The following is a 12,195-nucleotide window of genomic DNA, read 5'->3' as shown; positions in this document are numbered from 1 at the left end:
CCAGCAGGATAGCTGGCGAAACTGTTGTACATTTAAACGACATACGCGGACGCAGCCTGAAAAATGTGGAAATCACCTACTCATCGCCGCGGAAACCTTCGAACGAACATTTTTAATATATGTCTATATGCTACCTTCTCAGTGTATATTTTGAAAAATCTATCATCGGTAATAAGTGTTGTGAAATGTAGCTAATCAGACATATGGAAAAGAACAAACTAACATTTAAACCCTCTACATTTTCAGGTTAAGATTTGGCATATCCCCAAAGATGGGCTGACAGAAAGCATTACAACCCCTGAGTGCACCTTTTCTCATCGACAAAGGAGAGTGGAGACAGTATTGTTTCATCCTACTGCAGAGAATTTGCTCACATCAACATCTTTCACTACTTTGACTTTATGGGATATATTGACCGAGAAAGAGATGTATTGTAAGTTATGATTTCTTTGAATGGCAATTTCATCTGAATGAGTTTAAATTCTAATTTATTTTCTAGTCATATTTTTTTATTTTAACTTTTTTTTAAATGTATTAAGGCATGCTTTGTTTTCACCTATCCTTATTAAGAGAATGTGTCAATTTGTCAATATTGTGTAGGGTAGTCATATGTTTGATTAAATTGGCTTTTACCTTCAGCTAATAGTGAACACAGTGAAGTAATTCAAGCTGTAGGATGGAAATCAGATGGCTCACTGCTAGCGACATCCTGTAAAGACAAGCAAGTTCGTGTATTAGATCCTAGAGGTGGTTGTTTCACCCACGTAGCCAATAGCCATCAGAGCATAAAGGATTCACGGGTTGTATGGCTAGGATCTTCAAACAGAATATTAACCACTGGTTTTGATGCTGTAAGTGTGTGTGCTCTTTGTTATGTTGAATTTTTCTCATTAATTATGAAGCATTTGTTAAATTATAAATGAGCTATTAGTAAAAACCTCCTATTTATCTCATGCTTCAGAAAATAATGTTATTTTTTTGTCATTTCAAAAGTGCAAATTACTAATGTTCAGCTGGATAATACGTACCCTTTTTTTCTAGAATCGTCTGAGACAAGTTTACATCAGAGACCTTAGAAACTTTGAGGAAACAGAAAAAGCCCTAGTGCTGGATAGCTCTACTGGGTGAGCATTTTTATAACTATTTAAATGTGATATCCTTGAATCGTCATTTCACTCCAGTTTTGTCTAATCTTTAGTACTTCTGTTGAATCACTTGTGTTTTTGTTGAAAACATACAAATAGGTGATGCCAATCTATTCTATCATTAATTCCATAACTGTGATCCTGAATGACTGTCACAATTTCAGGATGGTGTGTTTAAAATGGGTGTAATCTAAAATTTGAGGCGGCATTTTGGCCGCATCAGGTATGAATGTTTTATGTGGCACCATTTCTCCTTGATTTGCTCCCCCCTCATCCCAATTGATGTCTCTATGCATCCAATGATCAACATCCTAAACCAGCATCAGAATGCACTTGCTTGTGCCCTTGCTGAGCGGCATGACTTTTACATCCAAATTGAATATCTGTCATTCAAAATTTCACACATACTTTACATTGTCTTAATTTTTTTAAGGAAAATATCTGGTAAGGGCAACTGTTGCATACATAGAAAGCAGAATATTGTGCCTCTACTTTAGTCTCTAAATTTTATGGAATATGCAATTAAGAATTTCCTTTCAATTAGAATACCAACCTTATTTTTTTCCAGGATGAGTCATCATTGATTTAGCACTATGTGAAAATACAATCGTCGTTTTTCTAATTTTTTGCAGTATTCTCATTCCCTTATTTGATCCGGATACAAATATGCTCTTCCTTGCTGGCAAAGGGGACACGACAATAGCTTATATGGAGGTGATGGATCGAGAACCCTTCTTGGCTGAAGGTATTCGTCATTCAGGGGAACAAACAAAAGGAGCTTGCCTTGCACCTAAAAGAGCACTCAAAGTCATGGAAGGGGAGGTGAATCGTGTGCTTCAACTGACATCAACTGCTGTTATCCCTATCACATACCAGGTTCCAAGAAAGGTTTGTTGAATTACTGGTCTTTGATGAGAGTTATATTTAAATTCTGAGGGCTCTCAAGTAGCATAGCTCTTATGGTTACGGAGGATAGGTAACTTTTCACCTGAGGTTGAATAGGCAAAGCAAAGTGGAGAACCAGGGAAATTTTGAGATGCAAATTCACAACTGTAATTACTTTTGGCTGATATTCTGTTGGGATTGAAAAGGAAAAATAAATGTCATTTGCCATGTGAAAGTTCTTCATTGTCATGGGTATTTTTAGAGAAGCTCAAGAAATGTAAATAATGTATAAGCTGGGCTACTGGTTTGTATATTTTGTGCATGCAAGAATTCGTTGTCTTGTACAGTGAAAGAGGGAAAAGGTATCCTGTATCTGAAATTGCAATATTTTCATCAAGGCTGACAGTATATATTTTTTACAAGACATTGTTGTTAGACCAAGTAAATACAACAGATGACAGGCAAAGACGTGGGAAAGATCTTTTTTCATTGGAGTAATTCAACAATGCAGTAATATGTTTTGAGAAAAATTGCAAAAGTCTTTCCAGGAAATGAAATAAATCAAATAGGCTATGTTGTTTTGGTTTAACGGCATTAATTTGGGAAATTGATGGAATTATATTGGAATAGATGAAAATTTCAACCATTTGCATATGAATTCTTTCATAAATTTGCATGAAAACCTCACCTAAAACCAATGTTTCCATGTGGCGGTCATGCATGAAGTTGTTGCATGTTTTTATTTGAGCAAAATTTGTATTACTTAACATGCCTTCCAAACAAAAAGGTTATTCTAAATTTGTTATTAAGAAAAGAAAGAAATTGGTTGTTGCCACTAGAGAAGAAGGTGAAGAAGTTAATTTAGATTTTGATCATTTTTAATATTGGTCGCTTTAATTAACTAGGGAGATCCACTTAGGTTAAAGTCTTGAAGGTTTTTTTGTAGGCCCAAAAAAATGAAAAAGGTGGTCCATAAGCATGCATTTAGTGATAGTCATGGGTGCTTTAATTATGCATCTCTTTCATGTTGCAAAGAAATTTAAGTCTGTAGAAAATAGATGGTACAGCCTGAATTAGATATTTTTGGAGAAAGATCCCTTTAAATCTTGGCTCGTCTTGATCTCTGTAGCCTTTACCCGAAAGTGTGCTAGAATTGTGGGTAAAGATGATGATATTCACCCTGTCTGATCCAGAAACTCAAAGTTCTTTTTCATAGCATAGAGTAATAACATTATATGTACAACATTTATGTTGTTTATACCAATTTATGAGATTGCACATAAAATTGATAGGAATCAGGGTCTTATATCGTCGCATAGTAACATGCCATTAATTAGGTAGAGCGAGCTTCTGGCCATGTTACTTTCATATTTCATTTTGGAATTACAGCCAATACCGCTTATGGCTAGGTCTTCAAAACATTTCCTGAAGGTACATGTACATAAGTGGGGAATTCTGTATGCATATTTAATCTTCGTATTTTCTACCTATCCAGTCTTACAGAGACTTTCATGCAGACCTATTTCCTGACACTGCTGGCTGTAAAACTCAATTGACTGCAGAACAGTGGATGGAGGGGAGTAATCTGCCTATTCCAAAAATTAGTCTGGATCCATCAAAAAGGGGAAATGATAATGTACAGGTAAGATTTAATATATTTTAAGATCTGTTTTATTATGAAGCCAAGTCTTTTACATCTTCACCCATCTTTCTGAGATTTAATGTGATATAATGTCTCGGAAAATGGTTCCTTGAATCTGAATAATTTTCCCAAGCAATTTGTTAGTTGTTATTGCCTAAACTTGTATTATTCGATTTGACCTTGAATTCAAAAATCACCTTATTTTTTATTGGTTGAGTATAGAAAAGTGTTATAAAAATTTAGGAAAGTAGCAGCTGTAGCATATACTATACAGCTGCTGCGCTCCTGGAACTTATTGTGAAAAAGGATCAAATCTCTTAATTTTTAAACTTGTAAATCCCACTCAGCCTACCACTTCTCTTGTCCAATACCCAAAAGTAAGAATTTCAAAAATTATGCTTATCACATTGTAGTCCATTTAGATGACATTATCACTTTTATTTCATTTTCTTCTCTCTTCCATGAGAAGGCTCATAGTGATAAGATATAAAAGTCCCAGGCTATATTATTATTGTGTGTGATTTGAAATTCTTTTCAATCCTTGCAAGTGTTAAATCATTCTCTTTTAAGGAATCTTGATCTTATGAAGTAACCTTTAGTATATTTCTTTGGATTTCAAGGATTCTCACTTAGCTAAATATTGGCTGAGCTAATAAAATCATGAATGCAAGATACATAGAGCAGTTTCATTATCAAGGCTTAATTTTTTCCCAGAAGATCTGGGACTTTGAAAATATCACAGTTTGAGTTCTTAGCTAGTACTGTACTGAGGTATTTTGAGAGTTTAAACACCAACTTCATGGTTGGTCGCAAAATACCTTCCCTACTAGACTGCATAAGCCACCTATTTCAGAAAGGAATATCAAAATACACTTTCATTTTCAAGCTTAATGCATTTTATGTTAAGCAAAGGTAAAAGTTTTTAGAAATGAAAATTTAGAACAATTAATTCAGTTTGAATTCATTTTCTTTATTAGTGTAATGAGATTCATTATGACTTAGCCACGGTGCATGATATCATGTAAATGATTTTATTTTGTGTATTTTTTATTTAATTGCCAAATATTTCGCCATATTGTTTGTCTCGTGTTTTGGATTACTTTTGTAGAAAACCTTTATGGATGTTATTCCATTTTGGCCTCCAATTGCTCTTTTTTCTGTTCTGCAATGTTGGTAAGTTAATGTGATGCATAGCAATGAATGTTGTCATCCTTGTTGTCTTTGACTTTTTTCCTCTGTGGTGATTACTGTTATGATGTGTCTTTCTTTCTAGTCTTTGCACTCCTATTTAATGTCTCCTTGCTTGTTGAAAAACTGTTGTTAGCATGATGCTTTCATGTATGGTGTTTCCATATGAGATTATCTCCCCCTATTCAGCAATTCTCGGTTGAGACTGGTAGGCCAAAAAAGATTTAATGCCAACTAGCTGCCACACAATTTCATTAAATAATTTAGAAAATATTGAACAAGGAATGTTGAGTCTTTTTCAAAATGGCTGATGAAGTCTGGAAGTTGCTATTATTGTAGCAAGAGTTTCAAAAAAGGATTTGGAAAATCCTGAGAACGAATAATAAGTGGTACCTTGGCCATTGATCTATATGTGTAAAACCCTAATGGACAGCATTGTTGAAACAGACATCTGCTGATTGATCCTTTGCATATGTCTAGCTCTAACTCGCCATAAATTGTGCCAGCACTTCTTCCTCATGGAACAGGCAATAGGTGATTTCAAAACTGTACATTGTCATAGTTTGTGCTCACGTAGCTTCAGTATAATTGTTTTTGAACTTATCATCTACCCCACGATGCTTAGTTACTGGGATGAATTTATCTAAGTCTCATAGAAAGCAAAACCGCATAATGCTATATTTTACAAACATTCTAACGTATTGCATTTAATGTATTCACTAGAATCTGCTGATACAAAAAAATGGAGCACTAGCATAAATTTTATTTGAGATAGTAATTTGTTTGCTCTCTTCAGCTGCTGGAGAACTAATTATGGATTCAGCTCCAAGGAGTGTTGGTTAGATAAATACAATTATATATATTGGATAGAAATATATCAGTTCCATTTTTAAAGTACATATCTACTTAGTTGAGTGTGCAAAATTGTAACAAGTAAGGTTGTGTTCCCACTTAAGAGTTTATCCTCCTCCTGTTCTTCTCAAGTATTTTATATGTAGCTAACTGACAGCTTCAAATGTGTACCCGCACGTCTGTCTTCTACTTTTTGCCCTTTTTAACAAAGAAATGCATGATTAGGAGATGCATTATCACCCTGGTGCTACCCCTTTCTTGTATTCTTTTTTCCACTTATTGTGGCTGTTGGCATAAACTTATTCTCTCTCAAATTAGCATGAATATATTGCATACTTTCTTATTTGTTGTCAAGAAAAATTATTATGATATAAAAAATAATATAACCTGACAATTAACTGGGTGTTTTCATGTGTCATTCAAGAAAAATGTTTATTTCTCCATGTGATAAGCCTGCATTTCTACAAAAATAATTGTTGTGTTTAATATTTTTACTGCAATGAGTAATTCAAATGTACATGATTTTATTAGTAAAACACCTTTTTTTTCTTTAAATATATGCAGATTCCTACTTGGTCACTGCCTGAGTATATAGTTCCATGCAATATAATTAAAGTCAGCCCTCATAAAATTTGAAGTAGTTAGGGCCATTCTCCTTTTGGATGGATAATTGATTTTTGATGGAGGAAACTATTGATAAATTCTCAAAATTACAGAGATAGGAGAGGCAAATGTCATTAAGTGTTTGTAATCCCACCTTTATTATACAGCCGAGTGCTGATAATTCAGGGTCCCAGTATCTAGTGGGTGGATTATCTATTTGCCCCCCCCCTTGAAGCATTCCTATCCCAAAGAGCAGTTAAAGTTATTTGGAATAAATTCATAAAATGTTCATTTTGTAAGCATAGTGTAGTAAATGAAAACATAGGTAGAGTCTAGTTCACCAAATTTTAGGTGTGTTGGTGAGATCCTTGACCTTCATAGCTTTGTTAGAAGGATAGCAGTTATCATATAGTCTGGGACCTCTGAAAGGTTGGCTCACAGTGGGCCGTACACCACTGTCTGTGAAAACCAGAGGGACACATTCCCTGATACCATGTTCTCTGATTATCTGCTTTGCAGGAAGTGGATGATGACCGATAAAATCATTTAACTAGTGCATACAGTGTAGCAAACACTGCCAGACTTGTGTCAAAAGTGGGGAGAATATGAATGAGTTTTGCAATTTTCTAAATTTTGTGCATATAAAACAACAATTGATTTTTCTGAATATTAATAAACCTCAAGTTATCAACTAAAATTAATATTAAACGTGAACATTTTCAGAAGAGTGAATACAATGAATTTTTCATTCAAGGAAATCATGAAGAAAAAATCAAATCACTTAACTTTAAATGATAGTCTTTTTTACTATATACCACTAAAAATAAGGCCTGGAATTTTATGTGTACCCTATTATCCAGGGTCACCTCTTCAATTACCATGGATGACCAATGCTCTTATATAATTGATTTTCATTTCAACTCTTACGTGACCACCCTTTATATTTTGTCCTTTTCAAAAATAAATAATGTGTTAATCATTGTTAAAGAAAAAAATGGATTATAATTGCTATCCGAAAATTCCAAATCACTTAATGGGAGGTTATTCTTTTAATGGGGTAAAGGAAATCTTGCTCACTTAGCAAAATCATCAAATATATTTTGTTGGAAGCATAACTCATTAAATAGGTCAGTATCAATTAACACAACACAAATGGAATCATTTTGTCAGTTTTCCACCATCAGCACTTATCCATGTAATATATTACCTAGTTTAGGTTCTCATGCTCATTCTGTTTGTATGGCAAAGTTTATAAGTTTGATATACTGGTATGTACTCTATCTGATTCTTTATCTATTCATGGGCTTGTTGACGCTTGGATAAGCTGCAGTTTATCTTTCTAATTTGGGTAAATTTTTCTAGAAAATACACCTTTATGTTTTTATGTTCTATTACAGTCAAGTTTTCATATTTCATGTCCATAATATTTGTTGTTGAAATGAGTTCACATTTACATCTGCCTGACTGCATGCCAGCATATTGATGTCTCGCCTGCATTTGAGCGATCTGCTTGTCCTCATGTTATATGTATCTTAGCTTGTAGCTGGCTGTGATAATGTCACTGGTAGTAAATGTATACATTTATAAGTTTCATGTGAAATATTCCCTAAAATCATCCCTTCTATTTATTCAAACATGCAAGTTGATTATTCATTACTTTTTGTTTCCAAAGGAAATTTTATTAGAGAAAGTTAGTGATAAATGTCACTGGTGTTCAGAGAGAAATTCGGGTATTTTAAATCTCAGAAATATAAATTTATTAACACTAACTCTAAAATGTGTCTTATTTTTTCCATGTGTAAAATTTGGTTTTGATATATCAATTTAAATATGATTAAAAGTTAAAAAATTATGAAATAATTGGGACACCCACATGGCATTCGTTGCAACTGGCATAAAAAAGAATGAATGATTATTCACTTGGAATAGATCGCAGTATCATTGAATTTGTCTGATGGCTCTTTATAATAGTTTAGGTCAGAAGCATGTTAACAGTTGCTAATGTAATTTTGTTTTTATTTTTTATTAATCTATTTTTGACAAATGTGAGTAAAATTATTATATTGTACACAAGAACAAGTTCTGTTCTTGAAAAAATCATCTTAAACAAAGCTGACATGAGATGATACATCACTTTTTCATTTGCCCATGCTCAGTTTACAGTTTTTATATTAGGTCAGTTGAAAAGAATCTGATCTTCTGAAAGTGTTTAACTCAGGTATATGGCCTGTAAAACCTCAAAATAATGATATTTCACTTCTTCCTGTAACAAAAAATGGATAGGTCCTGAAATTTTGCCATTTGCATATGGTGTTCTTTATCATTGTATTTTCTAATTTGTAATTCAATGAAACCCATTGGTAAACACTGGTTAATGCTAATCTATGTCAACTTTTCTGTGATTTGCTCTTTAAACAAAAAATAAGATTGATTTTGTTAATCGATGGTTGATTAATGCATAGCTAAAAGCAAATTGTTTTGCAATAGTTATATCACTTGTATCTGCACTTACATCTGTTGCACTATTATCTGTATGTACGAGTATGTAATTTTTATTTTTAAGTTTGAGTTTATTTTTTCATTGCTTTCTCTGTGGATTAATGATTTCTATTGCTTTTTATTAAGTTTAATTTGCAGTTATTTCATTTGCTCATTTTGTTTGTAATTAGTGGTGTACATTCTTACAATATTGTGTTATATGCATGAATTTTGACTTAAAGTTAGGTACATTTAACATATTCCAAATGTATTCTGTAGACTGACTTAGTACATATAAAATGGAACAAAATATTTTCGGTGATATCTCACTCCATAGCATTGATGGTGATAATGTAGTGAGTGAACATTGAAGGGAAAATTTTTTTGCTGCATTGTTGAAAATATCTGACTAATAAAATTTTGCCATTAATCTGCATATGAGTACATATTTTTGTATTCATTAACTTTTGCATAAAATATTCAATACTTCTTCTATCACATGCAATTTGTTTTAAACTGTGTTTAACATGCCAGGAAACACATTATTTATGAAATGCTCAATTAAAATGTCCTCTTATATTGTTGAGTTGAGATTGCAACTTGTTCTGATGTAGGTATAAATTGCTGTTTTTTGTTGAAAATCAGCCATGGTTATAAAGGAATCTAGGTTAAGCCTAATTTTATGGAATTCAAGGTGACAAGTGCCACTCTATGAAAAAAATATTATCGTTAGGAAAATTGGCCTTGTGCAATAATGAGATTGTCAATATCTCAATCAATATAGGATATACAAAGAATAGTGGAATTGAGTTAACATCAAGGGAGAAATTTTTTGCAAATGAAGTTTAAAGTATTGTCATAACACAGAGAAGCTATGCAAATTATTGCAGAGAAAGGAACCCTTTTATTATTGTAAGAAAATTTATCATAGTTCCAAATGTGCCTTTATAACTCTTTTGTTTTAAAAACCATACCTTTTAATTCTTTGATGGAATCAGGAAATTTCCCCATTTTCAGTGTCCTTCACCAGTACTGTAGCTTTCCTACTTTACATATTTGTCATGTTCTCAAACAACTGCTCCAACTAGTTCATCCACAATTGTTCATTATTACCTCATTAAATGTCACAACCATTACAAGTGAATAACTAGGTATTTCAATTATAATACTCTAGTTATTTTATAAAGGAGAACACTATAATTGAATTATAATTTGTATCTCTTTTCAATTAAGTTTTAGAGTGAGATTTTTGATTGTTGATTCTATATTTTTGTTTCCCCGATGTGTTGTATTGCTTTGAATATGTGATTTGCGCAATGCATGGATTTGTAAATTTAGATAGCTGCATGTAATGATAGTATCATTACATTAATTAAGGCTGTCCATATTAGAAGAGTTTGTGATTTTCATTAGACTTAATTTCACAGTAAAATGCATTACTGTGGTGCCTGATGATGCTGCAAGTCAGTGAAACGCATTTTACTGTGAAATAAAGTATGTGGAAAATTACAAGCTTCACTTTTAATATGGGCGTCAAACAAATCCGCGAAGTGAAGCCTGAAAGTGTAAAGTATATTAATTGAGGCTGGTTAGTAACTACTGCGATCGCTGAATATTTAATTTAGGTGCATATTTATCTCATAATATTTATTCATTTTTTCCAAGAAGACATAGTCAACAAGCATCATTATATCCTTTTTTTTTACTACTCATGTAGATAAAAGGACATTCATCAAAATTTATTGCATTCTTAAGGTGCAATATTGTTCACATATTTAGAATTATTTTACTGTGAAAAATTCATCATAATTGTAATAGTATGTGTTGTGCAATTTCAATTGATACAGTTGAATAAAAAAAACAACCCATGAGATCTTAATTATTTTAATTTTTCAAGTGTAATTTTTAATTTAATGGTAAATTTGAGGTGGGTGTGATAGACCAGTGGGTGGAGCACTGGGCTACTGATGAAAGGGTCCAGGTTTCAATGTTGGGTGATGCCTATTGTCTCTATCAGCTTCGCCCAAGTGGTGTGGTTTTTAAGTACCAATTCTTCATAGGAAATCACAGCACAAGAAAAGGAATTGACCCCCATACTTGTATGTGTAAATATCACATGCCATATAAGGCTTAGAACAAGGTGAGCTCTACTCTCACCTATCAAACCAACCTTCAGGTAGATTAATGTGATTAAAGTAAATTTGAAGAAAAATTTAAATTTTTTGTTGAAGAAATTTCTTTCCTTGTGAATCACACATGTCCTATATTTGATTCATATACAATGTTTGTTCCAAAGCAGTGTGCATTGGTTGATAAGTATTTTTGTGGGATTTGGAAAAGTAAGTGGCCCAAGAGTTACAATCATGAGCATCTCAATTGTTTTCATACCTCAGGGAGATGGCCAGTTGGTGATTACATATTTTTTGTGGAGTTGAACATGGTGCAGAGTGGTATGGATGTGGACCATGACCATTTAAAATGCCCACAGTTCAACTCCATGTTAAAGACATGGTTGTAAATATTTTAGATACATCATCCAGATCTTGAAAGATATGCATTCCCTTCCCAGAGTATTATGCCCATGTGGGTGTGAATATGTATATATTGTAATGATTGGATCCCAGGTACACCGTGGGCCACTGTCAGAGTTGAAAAAGGGACTCATTTCGAAGAAGAGGGAAGAGGAGGACAATGGGAAAAAGAAGAGGAAGGTTGAAGCAACAGCGAACAAGCCAATGAGCAATTCACCCTTGTCAGAGTTTGAAAGCCGACGAGTATCAGGTGCTCACTCCCCTGCTCACAACGGTAGTACATGTGATGATCGCGCCATACAACAACCTCCAAAGCCCTTGCCTCGGTCCAGAGGTTCAGTGCCATCTGAACCGACGACCGTGGTGGAGGACACTATCCCACCACCTGCAGCCCCCCCTCGCCCAGTAGCCCGACCACGGACAGCCCCCCTGGCTACCTCTTCTGTGACCACTATCACCCCAGCCCCCATATTCAAGGTCAGCGGGTTTTATTCCCCATTCTCCCCCACGTTTCTCTCACTTGGAAGCATATTTAGCAGCTAACCAACTAGAGTAGAAAGCTTTGATTTATGTGCGTGTATTATATTTGATCTGTTGATTTTTTTCAATGCTGGGTAGTGGTAACTGTAACTCAATGTAAAGTCTGAGCTGGTTAGTGGATCATATGTACGGGCTAGACTTCATGTTATCTATATATCTCGTAAACTATTCATTTCCTATTTCTGTTTTTTATGTGCTACCTGAACTCCAAATAATAAATCTTGAATATTCAATAGTTCTTCAATCTTTGGACTGCATGTATCACTTATTTCATTGCATGCTTTTTATTTTTTGTGTACAGAATGGCCATTCAATCATGATTGTGCAGTGA

The 12,195-nt window shown here is 33.7% G+C and overlaps 1 protein-coding gene across 3 annotated transcripts in view; it reads left to right on the top strand.

The window, feature by feature from the left end:
* Positions 1-12,195, top strand: part of pod1 (coronin pod1) — a 49,025-nt gene that overhangs the window by 9,267 nt on the left and 27,563 nt on the right. For 2 of the 3 annotated variants that reach the window (XM_071596305.1, XM_071596304.1), the window contains exons 4-9: positions 247-433; positions 640-851; positions 1,042-1,124; positions 1,778-2,033; positions 3,526-3,672; positions 11,418-11,801. In XM_071596305.1, the coding sequence (XP_071452406.1) occupies positions 247-433; positions 640-851; positions 1,042-1,124; positions 1,778-2,033; positions 3,526-3,672; positions 11,418-11,801 (1,269 nt within the window). The remainder of the gene's footprint in view (positions 1-246; positions 434-639; positions 852-1,041; positions 1,125-1,777; positions 2,034-3,525; positions 3,673-11,417; positions 11,802-12,195) is intronic. The other variant, XM_071596306.1, reaches the window with a different exon arrangement.

The sequence above is a fragment of the Hetaerina americana genome, unplaced genomic scaffold (assembly GCF_022747635.1).
Source record: "Hetaerina americana unplaced genomic scaffold, ioHetAmer1.1.p SCAF_8, whole genome shotgun sequence".
Taxonomy (NCBI): domain Eukaryota; kingdom Metazoa; phylum Arthropoda; class Insecta; order Odonata; family Calopterygidae; genus Hetaerina; species Hetaerina americana.
Note: the sequence above shows the minus strand (reverse complement) of the source record. Positions and strands in the feature narration are given on the sequence as shown.